Source organism: Lepidothrix coronata, unplaced genomic scaffold, assembly GCF_001604755.1.
Source record: "Lepidothrix coronata isolate B3197 unplaced genomic scaffold, Lepidothrix_coronata-1.0 Scaffold34, whole genome shotgun sequence".
Classification (NCBI taxonomy): Eukaryota; Metazoa; Chordata; class Aves; order Passeriformes; family Pipridae; genus Lepidothrix; species Lepidothrix coronata.
In genome coordinates this window covers 3,848,253-3,872,205 of record NW_016690214.1, presented here as the reverse complement: position 1 = coordinate 3,872,205, position 23,953 = coordinate 3,848,253, and the positions used below count along the sequence as shown (strand labels likewise).

General features: G+C 41.7%; 2 protein-coding genes across 6 annotated transcripts; one reads left to right on the top strand and one right to left on the bottom strand.

Moving 5' to 3' along the window:
- Nucleotides 1–639: 639 nt before the first annotated feature.
- CUNH17orf67 (chromosome unknown C17orf67 homolog) lies at nucleotides 640–7,389 on the bottom strand. 5 transcript variants are annotated; one of them, XM_017812037.1, is made up of 5 exons: nucleotides 7,335–7,389; nucleotides 5,741–5,991; nucleotides 4,957–5,057; nucleotides 1,786–1,925; nucleotides 640–1,133 (listed from the first exon to the last, which is right to left on the bottom strand). In XM_017812037.1, the coding sequence occupies exons 2-4, from the start codon at nucleotides 5,793–5,795 to the stop codon at nucleotides 1,809–1,811; spliced, it is 273 nt and encodes a 90-aa protein (XP_017667526.1). In that variant the 5' UTR covers nucleotides 5,796–5,991; nucleotides 7,335–7,389; the 3' UTR covers nucleotides 640–1,133; nucleotides 1,786–1,808. The 5 variants fall into 5 exon arrangements, with proteins under 5 accessions (XP_017667526.1, XP_017667525.1, XP_017667523.1 ...); XM_017812036.1 differs by having other exon boundaries at nucleotides 7,264–7,383; XM_017812034.1 differs by lacking the exon at nucleotides 7,335–7,389 and adding an exon at nucleotides 6,336–7,067.
- A 300-nt stretch (nucleotides 7,390–7,689) lies between these two features.
- Nucleotides 7,690–23,760, top strand: DGKE (diacylglycerol kinase epsilon). The gene is made up of 11 exons (XM_017812031.1): nucleotides 7,690–8,310; nucleotides 9,970–10,129; nucleotides 10,607–10,726; nucleotides 11,644–11,787; nucleotides 13,493–13,650; nucleotides 13,936–13,987; nucleotides 14,132–14,245; nucleotides 14,714–14,785; nucleotides 15,315–15,442; nucleotides 16,355–16,466; nucleotides 16,778–23,760. The coding sequence occupies exons 1-11, from the start codon at nucleotides 7,880–7,882 to the stop codon at nucleotides 16,931–16,933; spliced, it is 1,647 nt and encodes a 548-aa protein (XP_017667520.1). The 5' UTR covers nucleotides 7,690–7,879; the 3' UTR covers nucleotides 16,934–23,760.
- Nucleotides 23,761–23,953: the final 193 nt, after the last annotated feature.

Below are 23,953 nucleotides of genomic sequence, written 5' to 3'. Positions count from 1 at the left end.
TTGGCAGTAGGGGAAAGCAAGTCTTTGATGCTTTGAGATTTAAATTATTTCCTTGGAGTCATCTAGGGGAGTTCTCTTACTGGAAGAAAGTATAGTGGAAGGACTGTTGATCCATTCCAGCCTATCAAAAGCTCTGTAGCAGTAATTACCTTATATATCTTCCTAAAAATGTGTTTTATTTTGCTACCAGTCCTCAGGCTCTTTGAGTGACTGCAATGAGGAGCTCTGAAAGTTACTTTGGTCCATTCATAACTAATTCTCTTGCCTTTACAGATCATAACAGTCGTGTAAGAGCCATCGAGAAACTTTTCATGTTGTTTTGCAGATATATGTTTGCCATCTGACTGTACAAGACATTCTGTTCCAAGGCACAGGTTATAGAGGCACACAGGCAGGAAAGGGTTGGCTGGATACATGTAACCCCTCCTGGCAGAATTCTAGAGGAAAGGGATAGTTATGCAGAGAAATACAAAATTGTTAGACTGCACTGTAGTGCTTCCCAGCTGCTGATCCTAAAAAGTCCTCTGATGTTTCCTTAGTACCTCACAATACTGAGCCTCACTTCCAGTGATTTTTGTCAGCAAATAGTATGGAAGACTAAGGTAACAAAATCATCTGAAAATGGAATTGAGCCAAGCTTTTATTATGAAACAATACATGAAATACTCATCAGGCAATTAAACAGAGTGTTGTGTAAATGTTATGTCTTCATGCAATATTGTTATTTAACCTAGAAAACTGTAATTAGGGATTCCTCTAAAGTCCAGAAAGCTGGCTGCCTCTTCATGTTGATATTCTCCCATTTTCTATGGACCTCTCCCTCTAAGTCCTCTTGCTTCAGACAGTCTAAAGCTGTGCCCTTTAAAGGGCTAATCAGGGATTTATTCTTGCCCATAACTCAGAAACTGGGGGAAACCCTTGGTTCATTTATTCATGCATGCAATCATTACTGGTAGAAAATATATGGTGGTCTATAACATATGTAACCACTTGTAGCTGGAAGTTTTGCTCTATCACTAAGATTGCACTGTATTGCAAAGAGGTTCAGGTCTACAATGAGCACGTAGCCAATGCAGGAATAATCTCTTCCTCCTTAACACAATCATAGTATAAATCCATGTGCCCATGGAGATCTGCAGAAAAAAACAAAATATAATTAAAAGCCATTCTGACATTGGCCATACTAATAACATCTAAAGGACTTCAAATCATTTAAGCACTTCTCTACCATGAATTCTTCACAGTGGCCTGTGAGAAGCTGCTGTGCAGAATTCCTGTAGCTAAGTGAGCCAGCTCTCAACTGTGCCTCAGCTGGAAGATTTTTTGAAAACTGCCAGCTTACCTCCTAAGGGTGAGGTTTGAGAGTTTTATGTTTTTCTTTTTAAATAAGTTTCAGACCTTTGGCTTGTTGTGGATTAGCACAACTCCATTGAAGTCTACCACAACACCCAGATTTTTAAAGGTATTTAGGTATGTACAAATAGCAGAATTTTAAGCAGACGAACTTTCTGTCTCTTGAAACAGATCAGCCCTGACAGACACCATCTCTGTATTCTCCTGCTTAAAAGCTTTTGAAAACATGGAGCTAAATCTGCAACTTTTATGTTAAAAAGTTAACTGGGAGTGATATAGAATCACTGTTGTGGCAGTGATTCAAATTTATGCCAGTTGACAAATTTTAAAGAACCCAGGAAGGCTTATCCTGTCATAGAAATGTCCAAATATATGTTATATATATATATATATATATAAAATAAGTATGCACTGTAGAAGAAATATATATACCAATTGCAGGGTAGGCAAAAACATTAGATTGGATGCACTAGATCCCTGTTGCAGTGTGGGAGACAATGTGGATTCAGCCAGTGTTCAAGGAATTGTTCTTCTGATCTCTGCTCCAAGCGCTGGAGATAAAGCATATACTCCTATTTAAAGAAAAGAAGAAGTAATTTCGTTATGTAATCACTCCATTCTAATGTCAGGCCAGTGAACCAGCAGAATTTTACAGCTTAAGTAAGAGCAATTCATTTACCTCTTAAAATAATCGAATATAGTGAAATAGTGTTGCTAGTCAGCTTGCCCCAACCTGGCAATATTTAATGAATGACATCATCATCCAGATCAGTAAAGGTGGCAAGCAAGAATTTTACAACAATATTCATAAATTTGGAAGTCTACATACACATTTCTCATTTGCATATCGACACAGAAGCCTCTATTGGTCCTGAGGGCACAGAGGATTCTCACGGATAGGTCTGTTGTAGCCTCTTTTGAAAATTGATTCCTGCTGATTAAAGAACATTAACCCCTTGTAGGATCATGTGGCAGAACTCTGAAGGGTTCTAGGAGGGTAGCACACATCAGTGCTGACTGGTCTTTCTGTGATAAATAAAATAATGTGAATTTCCCATACCAATTCATAAGGAGAGGGTTTGGTCTAAGCAACAAATTACCAAAGTAAAGTGGGCTGTGTATCAAAAACTTGACCTCCTTCAGGAACAAAATTTACTTTTAAAAAGCCCCAGTCCCAGTGCATGTGGGCTCATAAGCTTTGTGAACAGTAGATACATTTATTCCAAATACACCCCATTGCTTTGCACAGCAGGCACTGTTGGAATGGAAGCTGTAGCCTAAACCCTTTGCACTGGCCAAGTATTCCTGCTGTCATCCAGCTCCCTGCTCTTTGTGCTGAGCAGAGGGTGGGTACCCTGGGTGCCAGCAGGCAGCATTAGATTCCTGCCTTTTACTGGGCTTTCTCTCCTCACAGCACAGGGAGACTTGGCTCAAGTCCCTGGTGAGAGACTGCATTAGGAGCTGGCAGAGAACAGAACTATATGACTGAGAAGAGGCCACGTTATAAAAAGCAGGATCTCAGTCAAAGTAAGATTAAAACATGCTGACAACATAAATTACATTTTTGTAATAAACAAAGGGGGCAGATCTTGCTGTCTGTAACTGAACAGGTTTTTGACTCCAGCAGCACTGTGGAAGTCAGAGAGTGTCACAAAGAATTGCAAATTACATTCCCCAGCTCAGCATGATCTGGCCTAGTACAAACAGCTTTTGCTTAAAATAGATGAACAGAGGTGGGTTCATCCCAGAAATCATTTCATTCTGCTACAAAGCATCCATACAAAATCAGTTTTTCTCCTTGAGCCAGTGGTAGAACTGTGCACAGGGATGCAGCAGCCTTGCACCTTCACTCACAAGGGACAATCTCCATTTTCCACATGGCAGCAAGGGCTGGCTTTTTACCAGAAGATGTTTCCTTTGCTACTGAAAACCTTGACAATTAGTGAGCAAAACAAACACTCTTATGTTTGGGTTTTCTTACAGAAGGTCAACTTTGCTGTCTAGAAAAAAAAAAAAGAAAAAGAAGGTTGGAATTCCTCACAAGTGTTTGCTCCTAATTGAGTAGGATGGAGAGTGGCAAGGACAGAGCAGATGAGTCAGTGATACAACACTTCTCTAGCCTTGGCTCCCTACTCTCCCCACACAATGTCATAGACTCATAGAGTGTCTGGAGTGGGAAGGAAGCCATAAGGATCATAAAGTCCAACTCCCTGCTCCTCACAGGACTCCCTAAAACTAAGCCATAGACTAAATGCTGCACGTCTGCTTGTAACTTCTTGCAATACAGGATTTACCTCAACCCAACTGTTCTACTGCTTTATTTACTTTGTATTCAATATGTGCTATATTTACTATATAACATTAATCCTGGTGGTGTATTAAGCATGAGCACAGATGGGAGCTGTATTCCTGCTAATTTGCAAAAACTGCAGGGCTCATTTAACAACAGCTTAGAAACCAACCAAGTCCTGAGTGTTGTGGGCAGCAGTGAAGCCTTGTGAGTTTTGGCTCTGTTGTGCAACCCTCAGTGTACAAGGCTGTTAACAAGTGTGGAGCAACATCCTTGTGACAGCTTTGATTTGTCGTGGTGTCACACCTGACAAACAGCGTGTCCATCCAGAGTGGTGCATGGCCAGGTGGACTCTTTTTGGCTGGTGTACAATACCCACTGGAAAGGGAAAACCAGGAGCTGTCTCCACAGTCCTGGCACAGTCTGAGCTCAATCCTCAAGGTCTCTAGTGCTCCTCATGTCTTACAGAGTTCAGAGATGTTCAGTACCTCGCCAAACTGAGCCCCTTGCACTCGTCACACACTCACAGTCCGTTGGTGCTTCTGGCTTCTGTGGGGTTTGCCTCTTCAGAACCATGTAATTTTAGCTCAGTTTATTTACTTTGGAAAGGAGCAAGCAGTAATTTTAAAATACCTTAAGTACCCTTGAGAAGTGCAGAATTATATGTTACATCTTGTCAAAGCAAGTAAAACAGAAGGCCTTTTAATTCTTTTACTTTTTCTTTTGTTGTAATGGGGTTTAGAAATAAATATGTGTAGATATCACACGCAAACCCAATGCTGTTGCATTAAGCTAGCAACTAAAAACTCCTACAATATCATTAAAAAAATCCTATCTGTAGCACTCATAAATAAGTGAATGAAAGTGATTTTAAAAGCTAGTTGAGAACTACCTCAATCTCCACACTGACCACTGACACCTGCATCTCCTCTCTGCCCACAGTGCAGAATGTACTGCAAGCAGAAGACATTTCCTGTTATTTAGTTTTTCAGGAACAACCTGATGAAATCCACATTTCTATAAATGAAAAGCCACTTTCTTCTCGATAATTCGATTGGTGTTTTTGAGCCATGATAAATAATCTGCACGTTCTGCGAGTGAACATTTCCTGAGCAATACTCAGCACTTACCGAGAGAATGCAAAGGGTTTTTTTAACATTTCACGGCAGAACTCAGCAGCTGAAAAGGGTGACACTCATAACATATTGCTTGGAATTAAATCTGTAGAAACTTAATGCTAAGCACAAATGTTTTGGGGGTTTTGGTGTTGGGGTTTTTTAGTTAATGTAGTTTAATAGTAAATGTCAAATCACCCTCATTGGCTCGTCAGGGAAACCAGCTTTTCTCGGTCTGCTTTCACGACGAGTTCTCAGAAGCTGTTTGGCCTCTTTTTCAGACAAAATTGGTGAAGTGTCTAAAGACAGAAAAGCAGAAATTAGATCTGAAATTATTAAAAAGTTAATATTTTACCTGTCACTTGCAAAATGAAGTGTCTCCAAACCTGATTTTTGTCTATATACAAAGTGCTCTTTCTTTACAGCCCCTTCCTAGGGGATATTGCATTCCAGGAGATAGGAGTGGAATTTTAAACTATTTTTATACTCGTGTTTTCTCTAGTTCTACTAGTAGGAAGCAAAGTCTACATATTCATGTTACTATAAAATGAGGAACTATAACAGCACCATGTAACCACTGGCATTAGTGACTCTTCCAGCTCTTTGTTCTTTTCTGTGTTGCTTTATAAGATTCTTTTTCAAAGTAATGAGTTAGATGTTGAAAAGGAGAGATTGCAATGAACATTCCACTTGCAGGACCTTGGTAAAATAAGATTTAAATAGTAAGCTCCTAAAATTAAACTTTTGGGGTTTACAACAAATTACTACAGTGTGGTGATGCAGAGAGTTAAACACCAAATACAACAGCATGACTGTTAAAAATCAAATAGTAGAAACCCTGCAGTATAAAAAGTTAAGTACTAAAAGTGAAAGATATGAAAATATATGAATAATGAAAACTAAAATAGAAGGTTGAACTACTACTACTTATATGCTCTTCAGCTCTACACACATACACAGGTTTGTTGATATAGACTCCTACCTGTAACAGTGGTCATCAGGACCAAAAAGGAGACAAACACAAGAAACTTCTTCATTTTGATTCTGCGTTCTCTCGGTCTGTTCCAAAATGAGTAACACTGACCAAGGCATCCTCCTATTTGAAGCAGCTACGTCGGTCACAAATGTTTGTTTATGCTTTAATTTGGGCAATAGTATGATTTTGAGAACAGCTGATCTGAAGGTTTGAATTAGTCTATTATCTGCACACACATTCTCAGCATAGCTCTGTTCCTGGGGGAAAGAAAATAGAAAACCTTTTTTCCGCTTCAGGCTTCGGAGTTACACTGGGTATTTTAGATTTGTGAAAATAAAGCACATCACCTTACATTTGGCACAGCAAGCGAAGGTTTTGGGTGCCTAAAGTATATTAGGGTTTTTTAAAGAAACAATTGCCTACTACAGAATGTTAATCTCAAAGGCAGCTGCAAATCTTTTTCAAAGATTGTCTCTAACTTTACTCCAGCAGAGAAGTACATAGTAAAGGGGTTTAACTCTAGCAAAGCCAAATTATCACTGCTGAGAAACACAGCAGAGTTTTTTACCAAATTAATAGAATCATACAAGTGAAAACTCACATAATTCCTCTTTTTGCAGGACAAGCTAGTAGAAAATAGGATTATAAATGTCCTTACTAGTAAACACAGTGTGAAGTAAGGATGAAGGTTAACAAATGTCACTGCGAACAGGTAGTTTCAGCATTGAGAAATGTGACTGTCTGGAGCTCTCCTGGGCAGTGCCATGTTGGACATAAAAATCTAAAAGCTAAAAATGTGAGTGCTGTGGTGATGGGGCAGTTCAGGAGTCTGGCTGTTCTGACATGCTTTTCTGATAGGACTTTTCTTGGAAACCTGGGTATTGCCCACCTGTGGAGCATTTGCATTTTTCAGCCTGTGATTTAAGATACCAAGACCCTAAAATCCCAAGAAATTTTTTATATATTGTATGGATTTATGTCATCGCTCAAGATACTGTTTTGAAAGCACAAAAACCTGTAGGTTCTAATAGCAGTCACTGTTCTTAGAACTGCTGCAGGGGAAACAGCCGAACACATGAGGGCAGAATGAAATTATGGGGGGAAACGTTTATGTTGGGCAATAAAGGCACAACTCGGAGGGACCTCATTGCTCTCCACAACCACCTCAAAGGAGGGTGTAGTGAGGTGGGGGCAGGTCTCTTCTGCCGTGCCTGCAGTGAGAGGACTAGAAATGGCCTTAATCTGAGACAGGAGAGATTCAGATTAGATATTAGAAAAATTTTTCACTGTTTGTATGGTGAGGCATTGGAACAGGTTGCCCGGGGAGGTGGTGGAGTCACCATTCCTAGAGGTGTTTACGAGAAGCTGGGCGATGTGGTTTGGTGGTTTAGGGGTTACAGTGGCAGTGCTGCTGGACGGTGTGACTGGATGATCTTAAAGGTCTCTTCCAGCCTTGATGATTCCGTGACTCTACGACAGAACGAAATTATGGGGAAGAGCATTTATGGTTGGGCAAGGCAGACACAAACAGGGCGGTGATTCGGCCTTCGCCTCGGGCCCGGGTCAGGCGGAGCCGGAGCCGAACCGCTCCGTCACGCACTGTGGCGGGTGCTGGAGGCCCCCCTGGCGACATCCCCGATGTCGCGACAGGCCGGGGCGGGCGGCGCCCGTCTCCTGGCAACCGCCCTCGGCCGCTTCTTCCGCTTCCGCCGCCCGCGCGTCCCGCGGCGCCGCTCGGTCCGCGCCGTGTCCTGCGGGCCCGGCACTGCCCCGGCACTGCCCCGCCGGCGGGGACCTCCGCGGGCCGAGGGAGCGGCGCGGGGGGCGAGGGGCCGCGGGCGGGGCCGCGCCGTGCCCCCCGCGGAGGGAAGGGCGAGGGGCGGCCGGGGCCGAGCGGCCGCTCCCCCGCGGGAGCAGCCCCGGGGGCGGCCCGGCCCCGCGCACGGCCCGGGCGGGCGGCGGAGGAGCCCCCGCAGGAAGCCTCTCGCCCGCCCCATGTGGCGCAGGTCGGTGCCGAGCCGCGGGCAGGGATTAGAGGATGGTTCATGAAGCTGCGCGCTGGCTCCCTGAGCGAAGGGGCCGTGCCGGGGCTCGCCTCGCCGCCCGCCCGAGCGGAGCGAGGGGTTAGTGCGGGGAGCCGCGGGGATGGAGGGCCCGGGCGGGGCCGACTGGCGCCTGGCGCTCTGGACGCTGTTCTCCGTGCTGCTGCCCGTGCTCATCACCGCCTGGTGCAGCTTCCAGCGGTCGCGGCGGCAGCTGCTGATACGGGACATCTTCCGCAAGAGCAAGCACGACTGGCACTACACGGACCTGTTCGGGCAGCCCTCGTACTGCTGCGTGTGCGCCCAGCACATGCTGCGCGGAGCCTTCTGCGGCTGCTGCGGGCTGCGCGCCAGCGAGCGCTGCCTCAAGAAGGCGGACCAGCGCTTCCTCTGCAAGGAGATCATGACAAGAGGCGCCGGGGCAGCCCAAAGCTCCATCCCACACCACTGGGTCAGGGGCAACGTCCCCCTCTGCAGCTGCTGCGTGGTGTGCAAGCAGCAGTGCGGCACCCAGCCCAAGCTCTGCGACTACAGGTACTGCTGGGGGCTTAGACTCTCTAACACAGCGTACGGTGCCCTGTCAGTGTTGTATTTTCTGCAGGGCTCATGGTAGACATCACCCCCGAGGAGGTCCTGCAGTAGTCAGATAAGAAATCGTTAAAAAACAACAACTTCAAAGAGCCTAAAATTAAAATGGATGCTTGTGGGTAATTTGAGTCATAGATTAAGATTAGTGTGGCATTGCATCTCATGTCCACTCGTTCTCTTAATTGCATTACTCCAGCACGATGGGCAAGCTGCTGTGTAGTTACATAGAAGAGACTCTCTGTGTCCAAGAGAGTTTGTGTTTTAGGGGGTGACATTAAGAAGGTTCTGATACATTTGTCATTTGTACAGTGGGTAGCCTTAGCAATGGGGGGCACAGCTCACAGTTTAGAACACCAGTGTGTTTGCACACCTCAAAATTGGCATCTGCTCAGTGCAAATAGAACAAACAACTGTCCTATAGAGGTTTCAGGTTTATTTTTAAGGATGCACAAAAAAAGCTAATGGGAAGTTTTATAACCTACTGTAATACAATGTGTTGTTAAAAGTTTCTGCTAAGAGTGTTTAAAAATGCAAGGAACCATTAAATGGGCTTTCACTGTCATTAGTAAGGCTGCTTGCAAAGTTGGCTGTGCCATGTTGTGCCAAAATACAGTGATAGTGCCCCAGGTCCTGACTACAGTGTGTTGGTTCAGCCTTCCCAAAGGATGTCCTCTTTTAAGCATATATTCTGCCAGCTTTTGCTTTGCTTCTGTGTGATACTGGCAAAGTGCTTGGTAAGTAAGCAGAATTACAGTATAAGAGTATTACTTTCAGAAACAGAACCTTGAGAGTGTGTGTAGGAGAGGAGGAAAGGGGAGGAATTTGGAGGCAAAGGGGAAAGGAAGGAAGAAGAGGAAAAGAAAGTCACGGTATAGGGCAAGTATCGTTGGTACTCGTGTGTTGGATTAGTCAGGGGAACTCCAAAAATAGCTTTCCCAGCTGCTTAAATCAAGGCTTTGGATGTACCAAATGAGGATTAACATTCTGCAGAGGCTGGTAGTGGATATTGCAGTATTTCCTCTTGTTCCAGTCCGTTTTCCAGGGCAGCTTTTAGAAGAGGTCAAAAAACACAGCAGTTTTGCATAACAAAATTCCACCAGCATTGCACTGTGCCTTTTAGGTTTCAGATTTAAAGGGGTATTAGCAGTATTAAGAAATGCATCAATTAATATTACCAGTAGTACTTTATTGAATTGAACTCAAATGTTTTATCTGTGCTCTTTAAGGACGGAGAGGAGTTCAGGTTCTCATACAGGCTTTCAGTGTAACTGTTAATATCACAAACAATGCAGGAGGATATTTATAGCACCTATATTTTACTGAGAACAAAATTAATTTACAACTCTCGGGGGTTTTTTCCCCACAGAATTCAAATGCTTTCCTAGACTTGAAAGCACAGGAGCAATTTATGTAATTTTCTGTAGCCAATACCTAGTTTTCCAGGGAATGCAGGGTTTTCCCTGTAATGTGCTTTAAATATTACTTATAATGGTGTGTGCCAACATAAGTACTTTGCTGAAAGTTAGTCTGTCTAAAATAATTGAACAGAATCAACATGCCTGTTGTTTGAGGGTTGTTTTCATGTTCTTTGGTCTTTTATTCCAGATGTGCATGGTGTCAGTACACTGTGCATGATGAATGCATGGTGGATTGTTTAAGGACTGAGGAGTGTACATTTGGAGAATTCAAAGACTTAATTATCCCACCCTACTATTTGTCTACAATCAACCAGATGCGAAAAGACAAAAAAACCAGTTATGAAAAGGTAATGGCCTCCTGCTTCTTGGACCAAATAAACCCACAAACACACAATGAAACTTGAACTCAGTGCATTGTCAGGTTAATAACTATAAGCTAAATGTTCCAAGGTATAATAAATACTTGCTGTGCTAATTCAGAGGTGTTTGTCATTTTACTAACATGGTTGTTGAAGCACAAGTGTACAGGTGAGCTTTTTTATTCCAAAATACTGAGCTTTGGGTACCTTACTTTCTTGAACGTTTTGTGATTATATTTTTTTTTTTACTGCTGTGTTCATAACATTGTAGTGTGTTTATTTTTCTGGGGACTGCAGAATCTTCAGCCTTGGTGTGTCAGGAATATTTGTTTCTGTTCTGACTGCTTCAGACTAATTGGTGACTTCCTCCTCTCAGTGCTTACAGGGGATGGGTTTTGGAGCAAGGCTGAAAACACTTTCAAACGTGCAGTATTTGTGTGACTGACTGACTTTCACCGTTTGCAGGTGATACCTTACTGCAGAAAACACTGGATGCCAGTGATCATACTGGCAAATACTCGCAGTGGGAACAACATGGGTGAAACTTTACTTGGAGAATTTAAAATGCTGCTGAACCCCGTTCAGGTACTTGCTGTGAAAAGCCACTATCCTAAAATGAGGGTTTAAATTAGAATAAGCATCACTTCGCTTACACAATGGCAGCAGGGTCTTGTGGAAGATCAGTAGGAAACAAATTCATGCAGTTTGCTCCTTCAGAAAGAACAGCTTCATAAAGAGAAACCAAAAGTGTAGAGGCTCCTCCCACCCCCAAGTTTGTTGTGATTCTAATACCAGTCCAGATTTTTTTATTTACAGTAATAATGCAGTCATTAAGTTAATGAGAAGTATCTGACTCTTGAAACAGGGTACACTTTTTGGAAAATGAAGTATTTAGATATTCTTAATTTGAAACCTGTATTTTAAATCCTCACTTGTGGAAATGTCAGCATTTACAGTTTCTGCTGTGTGTAGTTGCTTTCCCTTTAAAATCCCTGTGGGATGGCACAGGATGTTGATGTAAGGCAGGCAGTTGTTCCCTGGATTTCCTGGCTGCACCTTAATACTCTTCCTTTGAAGTTCAAAACCCAGCCATGGAATACAGCCTAAGAGAAATCACTGTGCATTTGTTTTAAATGCATCCTAATAAGGCTTTAAAGAATAAACCTCTTTGTGTGCTGGGTGTTTTAAAATTACTTTTATCTGAAGTCTTTCATCTTCACAGAATTCATCATCATGCTTCTACATACAGATTTTTCTAAGGACTCTCTCAGCTCAGTTTAATAAAGTCCATTTAATCCTAGTGAGACAGCTGGAGCTGTTGTGAATTTGGGAAACCAAATCCTGCTCATAAAAGTCAGGACAGCTCGTTTGCTAATGTGATATTGTAAATGGAGGATCTTTGTTTTGCATTGGAATGAGCTTCTCGAAGTTGTTTATCCATGAGGCAAATCCTGAGTCATGTCGTGTGAACTGATGGAATTCCTTATTTCCCTTTCTTCCAGGTTTTTGATCTGAGCAAAATTGCACCTGCTAAAGCCCTCCAGCTTTGTACCTTGCTGCCTTGCAACGCTGTCAGGGTTCTTGTCTGTGGTGGGGATGGCACAGTGGGCTGGGTCCTGGATGCCATTGATGAAATGAAGATAAAGGTATTGTGGTTTTAATTTTAAAAATGTCTTAATGATGAAATGAGTTTTGTTGCTGTTGTTGCTACCCCTAATCTCTTACCTGCATTTATTGCCTTCATCTTCCTGAATAGGCCTGCAGAGAAATGTTTGCAGAATTGCTTATTCATATTGGGGGAGGGCTGAGGGAAGTGCATCTTATAGTTCAGGAAAAATATGACAGCTTTTTAAAGTTGTTCTCTTCTGTAAAACAAGACAAGAACAAGCTGCAGGATATTTTATGCATTGTTATTTCCTCTTTGTCTAAACAGATTTATTTTGTCATAAACAGCGTGGCTGACACTGGCTAATGTGCTCTGACTGCTTGCTTCTCCCAGCACTCTCAATCTTTTATAATAACCTCATAATTTTGCCAGCTGTACTGGTTATATTGCCAGTGCATGAATGAGAGCAGTAATTTGCTTCTGCTCCTTATGATATATTCTGAAGAGTCTGTCTGCCTGCACCCTCACCTATTAACAGCACGTAGAGAAGGAAAAAATAAGCTGAGTGTTTACTGCTGATTTGAAATGGAAGATAATTCCAGTTTATGGGGTACTACTAAGAACTCCTGAGAAGATTAAGAATGGAGAATAATTACAAGGGCTTTAGTGCTTTACCTAATAAACTTTCTTCTAGTGCTAAAAGGAAGTTACTCCTCTTTACTGCAGCTTTCTTGTTAATACATGAAATATTGTAGTTGAAGGCCATTATTACAACTTCATGCATAATCAAACTCATCTTGAGAATTATTGTGTGCTGATAAAGTAGAAATAAAGTAACTATAAAGGTTAATGAATATGAGGGTATGGTTACATGGTCTTGGACACTTGATATATTGTCCCTCAGAGCCAATAGAGTTCATGAAATCTGGGTTTTTCTTTGCTCAAATTGAGTCACTGGTGTTAGGTAAATACTGTTGAGGTTATTATCAGCAGGAGGTTATTTGCTCCCTTCATTTATCATGACTCTCAAATACAGGTTACCTGGCTGATAACTCTGCTTGAAAAAATAGTAACCACGGTGCCAATTCACTGCAAGTGCTTTTCACAGCTGAATTTCCAAGGCCATAGTACATGAGAAATAACTGCTCACCCTGCTGTGGTGAGGAGAGCCAAGCCCTTTGCTAAGGCAGCTGTTCTGAGTGTCTGCTTCTGTCACTGTGCTCTGCAGAGGTGTTTATCACCTGCTCCACCTGTGGGTCACAGTCTGAAAGCGAGACACTGCCTCTCCTCCCGTACATGTGTGTGCGTCTCTCTGTGTGGTTGAACACTGACATTATGTGCATGTGTTGTTTAGACCCAACCTCACCTCAGCCTGTAAGATCATTTTGGTGTCTTGTTGTTCACAGTCTGCTGTGTTACATCTCTCAGTTCATATCACTTCCCAGATCCAAAGCATCATTGCTTTGAAGGAGTACTCTGTTCAGTGTTCCTAGTGCACTGTTTCCATATTGTGTTTGTACTCTTTCCTTCTCACAGTGGTTTAACATTTCCTTCCTTTACATTATCCCTGTGGTAAGCAGTTCAATGTGCCATCTGCTGTGCTGACAGTGCCAGCCCAGTGCCCTGCTCTGTGTCACAGGCTGCTGTCAGGATTTATGGTAGTTACCTAATCTGAGCTTTTGGGGATGAAATGGAGACAATGAGTGCTGGAGCAGGAGCTGACACACAGTGGTTTTGTGTCCTAGGGCCAAGAACGATATATCCCACAAGTTGCAATTTTACCTCTGGGAACAGGGAATGACCTGTCCAACACACTGGGCTGGGGGGCAGGTTATGCTGGAGAAGTCCCTGTGGAACAGATCTTACGGAATGTCATGGAGGCAGATGGAATCAAACTAGACAGGTAAGGAACAGTGAAAAGGTAAAATGTGTAGGACCCAGTACTGCTGTAGCTCTGCTGATGGCCCACTGCAGCACTTCATGTAAAGAAACACAAGTGTTGCTGGAAGGAACTACAAAAACTGAGGTCCAGATTTGGCCTTTATGTAATTGTTCTACAGGGCTTAACTCTTCCATAATTTAACTAAGTTTAATCTTTTGACTTGATCCCAGTATAGATATAGGATTCCTAACTGCAACCTTATACTGAGAACTGTCACGAGTCTAAGTAACAACTGTTGTTTTTCAGATGGAAGGTTCAAGTAACAAACAAAGGATACTACAACTTAAGGAAACCAAAGGTATGGCTTGCAAGTATAAACATGAATTCTGTGGAATACCTCTATAAGTATTTTTCTGTTTACCAACTCCCCACTAAACACTCTGAATTTTAAATCCTAATAATAATATTTAATAAGGCCATAACTGAAAGTTCTGTCTTACAGGTATTCACAATGAACAACTACTTTTCTATAGGACCTGATGCTCTCATGGCTTTAAATTTCCATGCTCATCGTGAGAAGACTCCCTCTCTGTTTTCCAGCAGAATTATCAATAAGGTGGGTTTGGTGAAGTGACATTTCCTCCTTGTAATTGTGGATTTGACATAAGGCTATTTTCTGCTTTACATTGCTTCACTCCCCTACTTCCTTTCATGCAGTTTTAAGAGTTTGAATCCATTTTTCTTGGTGAGGGGATTCCATGGGTATAAAAACATTTCCAGCCCACTCCCAAGTGTTACAGCCTTGGCTCTGCTTACGGAATTTGCTATTTGTTCAGTTTTTACTCAGAATTTCTCATTTGCTTTGAAACTTAGTGGGTTAAAGACATTTCCTATTTCCTTTTCAAGTGGAAAGTAAGTTTCTGATTCAAGTTGTAGCCCATCTCATTTGGAAACTTTAGTTTGAGTGCAGATAAGGTTTGCAAAGCCATAACTGTACATGAATATTTAAAATAGTCTCCATATGTTATCTTTTTCTAACAGTGCTTTCTTTTCTCCCTGTTTTGTTTTGGGGTTTTTTTTGTAGGCTGTTTATTTTTTTTATGGAACCAAAGACTGCTTAGTACAAGAATGTAAAGACCTTAACAAAAAGGTTGAGGTAAGTTTTTTTAGCTTGCTTATTCTCTGGATAGTCAGTGGAGTGTAAAAACTTATGGGGAAAAAAAAAGGGAAGAAGCTTTGCACTTTACATCTATCTGTGTGATATTTGTGTAAGGGTGGGTCTGGCCTTGGAGTAATTTTTATGTTCCTTTTGCTATCTGCAGCTTCCTTCACGGAATTTGTGTCTTTGAGCTTACTGAAAATTCCTATTTTTTTATCTGGCCTTGACTCAGTTCTATGAGTTCAAGCACTGATATTCAGATAAAATTTGCCTTAGCACCAGAGGCATACATAAGTGAGAGTTCTTTCTCTTTTCTTTACTAACAGAAATTTACTACAGCTCAGGATATCTTGGGAAATCAGAAGTAATTTTTTTTTTAAAGTATTGAAAGAAAACACATTCTATTTGTACAGGGCCAATTTTCCTTTGAATGGAAGCTTATTAAAAGAGCATAAAGAGAATAACTAGCTTAGACTGAAGTACTGAATTTGATCCACAGTAATTAACTTCTGTTTGTCTTTTAAAGCTAGAGTTGGATGGTGAGAGGATCGAGTTGCCCAATTTGGAAGGCATCATTGTGCTGAATATTGGATACTGGGGAGGTGGCTGCAGGCTCTGGGAAGGAATGGGGGATGAACCTTATCCCTTGGCAAGGTACACAGTGCATTTTTGGCTTTGCTTTTTCCCTTTAACTGTCCTTGTAGTGTAAGGAATTCCCTCCAGCAGACTGTGCTTATGTAGCCAGGCTTACCTGCAGATCAGAAGGATGCCTAGGCTGTCTCACATGTATTTTCTTCATATTAGAGACTTGGACTAAATGCATCCCACACATCAAGGGGTTTTTTAAAGACTTTTTCAAAATGTCTGGCGTGACAGACAGCAGTAGCATTGAAGAGGCTGTTACAAATTAAGGTAACCTTCAAAAAGTATGGATCTATTTCAGAATCTTAAAGAACACATCTCAATGGAGGTTAAAATAGAAAGTAAAAACAAAACATGTCCAAATTTTAACTCCTATGCTTGAGTAAACTGGAGCAATACTAAGGAGAGAAATGTATGGGAACATTAGTTATTCCCTCCTGTGACTTCCTTCTTCAGAAGCCATATATAAATATACTTTGTAGTTCTGTTACAAGGCTTGTGATCCTGAAAGATTTCTGAAAGATTTCTGAAAGATACTTGGGCAAGGTCCTTTACCCAAATCTGAAAAAAATTAAGCCATTAAAAGATTTTCCTGTAGGTTAATATCTGAGTGAAAAGAAAGAAAATTTTACAAGTTCATTGAAGAGAAGTCCACTGTGAGCTTTAGGTAAACACAATGAGCCTTGGGAAGTCACGTATCCATAATTTCCAGAAGCCAGCTGGTGTGTTGCTCTGTAATTGCAGGGTTTGATGGTTTTATTTGCTGTTCAGTGTGCTTTGTTGTCCAGCACAAATAGATGACCCTACTTGTAGAACATTTGTCCTCTCCGTGTGGAAGCCATAAAAGGACTGTGCAATATTTGGACAGGTATGCTATGAGCTCATGAGCATCACTGAGAAGAGTCTCCTGTTTTTGTTTCACAGACATGATGATGGACTTCTGGAAGTTGTTGGTGTTCATGGTTCTTTCCACTGTGCCCAGATCCAGGTTAAACTGGCCAACCCTGTTCGCCTGGGGCAGGCACACACAGTGAGGGTGAGTGCCCGTTGGGAACCTGCTTCCCTGAATTTTTTTAATACACAGTACAGAATCTCAACCACTCAGCTGTCAGATCTGAAGTTGCAGTTTGCAGTTGAGGTAGATGTTTCTCTTGCTTAGTAAAAATTAATTATGTCCTAATTCACCACCTTGCTGTCATTGGTGGCCTGTGAGTGCAACTCGTTCTGTGCTGGTTTCTCCCTGTCCAGGCTGGAAACGTGCCTGGCATCAGCACATTGGACCTGGAAAAGGGGTTTTCAGGGCTCCTTTGAGCTGCTGTGATTGTGTGTTGTTCTGTTTGATCCCAGCTGATCCTGAAGAGCTCGAAGATGCCGATGCAGGTGGATGGAGAGCCCTGGGCCCAGGGGCCCTGCACGGTCACCATCACCCACAAGACTCACGCACTGATGTTGTACCACTCGGGGGAACAGACGGACGACGACGCTTCCAGCCTGTCTGAGTAGGACCTTGGGCCAGAGCAGATGGATGAGGACACGGAGATTTTATGGAATTCAACGTGAGACAGCGAGGAACTTCAGCTCGTTAAAACACACCTAATCTAGAGTGAGGTTTATGTCGTAAAGTTCATACTTGGGAATGAACTAGAGCTGAGGAAAAAGCCATGCTTTGACACTTCTGAAAACTTTCACAGCTGAATTATCACAACTAATTTGCCTTTAACGTTGGTGGTGATGCCCTCCAGCCTTTCTAGCAGGAGTGAGTTACTCTAACGCCTCAAAAAGACAGATGCTGCAGCCCTTCCTTGCTGTGGAATCAGACCTTCTGCACAAACACAGTACAGTAGGTGGATGTTTCATACCCTTGGAAAGGGGAACAGCTGGGAGTCTGACCTGCTGCCACCTGCCCTCTTTCTGAGAACAGAAAACCAGACCAAGTAGGATGTGGGCTGATTTCCTGACAGCAGCCTGCTCCTGGCTGCCACCTCTGCTTGGGAGCAAGAGAAATAACTGTCTGTACAGTGCATTTCTAATCTGTTCTCTGAGAGAGTGGAGCATCTGGGAGCTCTTGGGAAGGTGGTCAGCAAGAAAAAGATGCTTTTGGACCAAAGGTTTCTGGAAATGTTCTGTCAGTGAATGACCTTTTTCAGTGGCTTTGTAAGCCATAAAGTACCCCTGACATCCTGAGTATCCAAGATACAACTCAAAGTAATTGTACCATGACTTGCACTGAATGATCCTGTAACTTGACTCTGCTTCAGTTCAGTGAGAGACTAATGCTAGTTTTTGTAAATAGCAGCATCACAGTTCTTGGGGAGGCTTTTTGGAGGCAAACTTGGACAAAGAGCAGCCTTTTTCGGCTGTTCAGAGGGAAAGGTTTTAAAGAAATAATGATGATTGACAAATGTGGGGTATTTTTTAAAGACTTGTTAAAGTTCTTGGCTCGTAATTGCCTGAGAATGGTCAGTAGTAAATCAGTCTGTTAGCTGTGTCCATTTTAAGTGTGGAGGTTGAGAGCTGAGTTTGCAGAGGTTGGCAGGTTCTTGCATTCCTGTGTATAATTGGATTGTGAAAAAAGCATGAAGGCATTTGTTTTCTGACTGGCTCTTAGGGAGTCAAAGACACCTTGTTGGTACCTACATTTCCCTTATGAATATAAGGTGAGAAAAAGATGAATGGTTGAAGGTTCAGAACATGTAAACAGTACACAGGGACTGTCAGTTGGGCCTATCTGAAGCTTCTCAGGTTAAAGCTTCTCAGGTGAAAACATCTTCGTGGTTAACAAAAGCAAAAACCTGCTTCCTTTTCCCTCTTTTGTTGTAGGCATTTTAAGCCTGCAGTGGGTGAGAGATGAATTGGGGTTTAAAATGTCAGTTTAGTCCAGTTCAGTTACTGAAGGTGCTCTTCCAAGTAGGAAGAGAATTTATGCTGCATAAGCCAAGATTGTAGGAGAGGTTGAGAGCTCTGGTCTGAACTTTAAATGTTGCTGCTTTTGTCATTAGTCCCCCATGTTTGTTTGTTTTTTCTTTGTGCTTACAGGAAGTGAAACCACTGGGTAAAGTAGGCTGTGTTTCTAGGTTTTTTAAAATGAGACCATTTTTCAGCAATCTGTAAAATGACGTTTTCATTAACAGTGAACGAACTATTTATATTTTAAAATAATTTATTGAAAACTTGGCAAAGTCAGTATTTTTAAAACCTTCAATTGTAATCCTCTTTGGAGAGTGTTTTTAACTTGATGGTATTCCTTGTAGAACGTGTATGTACTAGAACTTCAATACTACTGATTCTCGGTGAATTTGTAGCTGTCTGAAAATGTGATTAGAGTGGAATGAGCTGTAAACAGAAGCCATTTGTAAATTCCATATTCATTAGCCTTATACACCTCGTTTTAATTATTTTATTGTATGTAAATATAGATAAAAAATAGTTAAATCTATGTAAAAAGTGTTTAAAATACCCTAAGTATGATATGTTAGATGAATCCACTACCTTTTTTTTTTTTTAAGTTAAAAGGTTCAGTTTGTATTAGCAAAAATCCTACCAGTTAAGTTATTTTATTTTTTTTTTTATAACGTGTTACCATCAGCATCCTAAAAATATTTAAGTTCTGTGCTCTGGTTCTTATCTAACTGTTGTTTACAAACAAATGACAAGTCTCTGGAAAAGCAGGGTGTGTGCTTTAAAAGGCAGTTTTTGCTCAAGAGAAATGACACCACTGGCTACTTTAAATGATGCAGTTTAAAGAGTTACCTGAAGTTGATGAGGTGATCAAATTGATTCAAATTGGTTTATAGCCTAAGAACTTTTAACTGTTCAAAAACTTCAGTCTTTGGGCTCCTGACATCTAAAAGAGAAATAAGTGATGCCCAGGCTTTGAAGGCTCCTTGTGTTGCTGTAGGTGAGCAGTGAGTTGGTTTCTCTGCCCCAATGGGTGTTTGTGCATCCTGCCACTTACTGCAGCTCCCTGGGAGTCCAGAAACCCTCTGGGAAATGTAAATCCATCATTGCTACTGGAGAAACGAAGTGAAAGCATCTCAGTGGGTGCTTGTTTGGCAAAACCCCCTGGTAAATGGCCGTGTTTGTGAAGTTTGTGTCTCAGATGGTGATGGCAGCAAATGTGGCCGTGGTGAGCACGAGGAAGCCTCTTGTGAAATTGTACTGCTGGTTCTTTAAGGTTGAAATGTCCAGTTCCCAGTGGGCCATGGGCTCACCCTTCCAGTGTAGCTGTGTAGCTGTCATACCTGACACAAAACCTTCTTGGGAGACACACATTGTTAGCACTGGCATCTGTTGGGAAGTCTTGCTGCTTCCAACTGTCCTTTGGTTTCAGTGTATCCTCCTTCCCTCTTGTTGCCAATTGGGTTAACACCTGTTTTCAGTTCCCTTGATGGAACTGTTTGTAGTCCCACTGCAGATGGTTGGTGTCAGCAGTGGGCTCCCAGAGTCTAACACAGCACAAATGCTCTTGGCTGATCTGTAACAGAGCTGTAGCTGCCTGATACCCTGTGCATTGTGACTGTAAACTGTTCCATGCTTTTTTAATGTTGTAGTGCATAAAGCACCAGTTCAAACAGCTACAAGAAGGGGATACTCCTCCTGTAGCTTGGAATCCTGAAAACCACACAGGGAGAGCCTCTCTCTGTCTGGGAGAGGGGACTCTGCAGCTGGAGCTCCTGTCCTGCATGGAAGAATTTTCCCTTATCCTGTTAATCATTAACATTGGAAAAATAGTGAAAGCAATGTTTCAAAAAGACAAGTAATGAATTGTTTTTTCTGTCAGTCTTCATACATCATAGCTTTGTATAAAATGTACAGAGCAAACAATAACATCAGTGGTCAAGCACTTAAAAGCGAATTCACAATGTTTAAGTCTTACTGCTGCATTTATCAGCTTAACTGAAGTTCGGTCTGATAACTTAACTTTACTGTGGTTTCTCAGTCCTGTGACATGAAATACAAAAAGTTTGCATGGGAAGCCTTTCAGTGGGTCAGCTCCCTGCCTGGCTCACACCGGGCTTGTTTACAGGTGTTGAGAGGATGTGGTGGGTGTTTCCATGTGCACAGAACCTCCTGTCATAGGCTTTGTTTGACTTTGTGTTTTCACTTCAGCAATTCGTAGCAGGGTTAAGCTGTTTCAAATGCCAGCTGGATCTTTCTTCCCGTCTGGACTTCATAAAAAGTCAAAACTTGGCATTTTTTGTCTTCAAAAACAGCTGAGGTAAATGGCATTCATTTATGCTTCGGCGTTTTTTTGGTATGTCTGTTGTTCTCGGTATTTAAAGCAGGTCAGGGTAGTGTTTAGAGCATACCTTTAACAGCATTTTGGAACTTTTGCAGTTATTGAAGAACACAGTCTTGTGTTTTCTTTCCCTGCAATAGTAATATATTGGTTTCAAATTAATTTGGGATTCTGTTCAAATTTGAACATTTTTCTCAGCACTGTTACGAATTGCATTTCATGTTTATAGTGTAAAAACTGTAGCATAATTTATTTGATACTTTTTTATATGTTCACTTCCAGTGTTTCTCCATATGGTTTTTTCCCCCCAGGGCTTGCTTTTCTTGGTCACTGAGGAACTTGAAACACCACTGTCTTTAGTTAGAAGTGTTAAGTACTTGCTGTCAGAAAACAGACTGGAGTTTCTCCTGGTTGCAAAAAACGTTACCATGTTTGAACACACTTGGAGACAATAATCTTGAGGCAGTGCTTACAGCAAGAGTGAGGTAAAGGTTTATTCTGTGCAACCTCAGCTGATTCAGATTGAGAATTTATTCCCCCTCTTGCTGGTGTTTACAACTACTCTGTAAGCACTTCTGTCCCTCAGTCATTTAATTACTCATTTTGTGCTGGCTTAACTTCAGCTAAAAACGTCATTTGGGACAGTATCAGAGGCTCTGCTGAAGCCAGGACAGTGAGCTGCTGTCCAATTTATGCTCATGCCAGCCAGCCTGTCAGCAAAGGAAGTTGGAATGGCTCCACACAGCTGTTGGTAGCCCAGTGAGCCACCTGCTTGGCTTTTCCAGTCACCATCACCCCCTGGGAGGTGTCAGAGGATCCCAGACCCCCTGGCCTGTTCTGAAAGGACAGTTTTTGTTCCTTGCTACTGGGGAGGAACCTCCTCGTTCTCCACCTTCTGAGAACTGAGTGTTAAAGGGTTTGGTTTCAGTTTGGCCCCTTCCTTCTGGTTCTGTCTTATGTTGCACTGAAGCTCAGAGCTTTTATAGTGAGTTATTGTATCTCACTGGCTAAATAAAAGCCTAAAGCACTGCACCTTTAGCTGTGAGCAGCACTATGGTACCACTGTTATGGTAGTTACTCTTCTTTTACTTGGCAACAAATGCTTTTGGTAGAGCAGCACTGGAACCCAGTTAGTCTAAGGGTAGGTCATTTAGGAATCTTTGCATGTGTTCTAACTGAAAATCCTTTCAGACTACTAACAGTTTTCTTCCTTTTTGGAAAAGAAAAAATTGAATATTCAGTTAGTAGATTAGGTTGTCTTCAGTTTTAAAAATACCAGTACATAACTGATTCTGTTGAATGTGAACTACTTAATTAAAAAATTCCTTTTTTTCTAAGAAATCAGAGCTGCTGCTTGAACACAGGGATGAGACAGCAGAGACCACTTGTTCATTGGTAATTAAACATATTGAGAGAATTTACATGTTCTCTCTTGTTGAGGCCACAGTTCTAAAGGCACGACATGATCACAATTTTGTTTTCTTGCTTAGAGTGCTGAATATTCAATTCAGGTTTTGGGCATCTCAGGGAGATAATTCCAGCTGGATAAAGCCACATGCCTTGACTAAACCTAGTGATGTTGTGCAGACTTTTCTTAGCTGAGGATCTGGCCCTTCACACTATGAATGTATTCAGAATTGTACTTTGTTAATGCTGCCCTGTTTCCTGTGTACCCCTACTGCTGTATGTAATTAATTTTTTGCATCATTTAATTTGCAGCTTGTTTGTAGATTTCAGCATAAAAACAATTTTCTTTTTAAGATTACGTGGGAACTTATATTGTGAGTTTATTGCATTCTGTAACTTAAAGGTTTACATCCCTCAAAAGCCATTTTGTCTGCTACCAACTGCTGTAATCCTTCGAGTACCTCCAGCCATCTTCTCTTTCTAGGATTTTTATAGTTAAACAGAATGGATTTTTATTTTTGTAGCTTGTAACTTCAAATATGTATAGCAGTTGTTTAGTAATCAGAATACTGTAAAAACGTTACCTTTAAGAGCTGTAACTTCAAATTAGTAATAACTACTTACAAGAAAATACCAGCATGTTAGCAGTTAAAAAAAAAAAAAAGTTATTCTTTAGCTTCACATACTGTGATGCTGCAGCTTGGGATTTGCATTGAATGTGTTTATCCATATATTCTGACATTGCACTAAACAGGAAAAATATGAGCTTAGAGTGCAATAGGTCAAAAAATAGAATTTATAACATCTTAGATTTTTTTCATCTGATAAAAGTAACATTTGGGATTCAGTATTTTTTTGTTTCCCACCGAGCAGTAAGGGAGGAGTGATCAGTGGACTCTTGACAGATCAGTTGTACCCTTATGGTGCAGTTTGAGATCTGTATTTAGTGCTCAAACATAAACAGACACCTTCTGCATCATTCCTGCCTCTCTCCTCAGAGAACAGAAACTCAGAGCAAACCCCACTGCTGACAGCTGTACAGTATGTGAGATCTTACTTGCAAGGAAAGAACCAGCCACCATAATCTTGAACCTCCAAAATAAACATTTAAATCAAACTTTTCCAATTTTTCCTTGACATCAACTGACATTTTCAAATCCCAAACTGGTTTTCCTTTGGTTTTTAGAAGGAGGCAGGCTGAAATGGGAGGATGAGGAAGTATTGCTGTAAAAAGTCTTTGTCATAAAAGCTGGGAGGGCTGTTCTTTATTTGCTGCAGAAGCACAGCAGCTGTGATTGTGTCTCATAAAAATTTGTGATGTGTGCTCCAGTCATGACACGGGCTGATGTGAGGTTTGAGAGCTTGGGTCAGGCTCTGTCTGTGGGAAGCTGCAGCTTCAGCAAAGCCACAGAACTGCCCCATTCTGTGGTGTTACTCCACATTAACACAAGGGAGACTGAAAACCTCAGTGAGTTGTACCATGGCCTGTCCCTGTGACTTACGCTCCCAGAAGGCTCTTTTGAGAAACATCTGCTCCATATTCGTCATAGAAGTTTGTAAATACAGGTTTTTCACAGCACTGACTCTGTTACTGAATTTCCTGTTGCATCTTTTTGTTGTCTTGTTGTTTATACTGTATTTCTCTGTAGATTTAAGTGTGTGGATTAAAGTATTTAAACTCGGATTCTTTTATTCCTCACTATGCATAAAAGCAAATATGATTTTTCAACTCTGTGACAACCCCCGTGACTGCCTGGCTTTGCAAGGGCTGCAGCAGGATGAGACCAGGGATTTTAAAAACAAGATTGCATTTTGTGGAACTCTATGGCTGTGTTCCTGCTGGAAAGTCGAGGTGTTTCAAACCCCAATGCATGGGA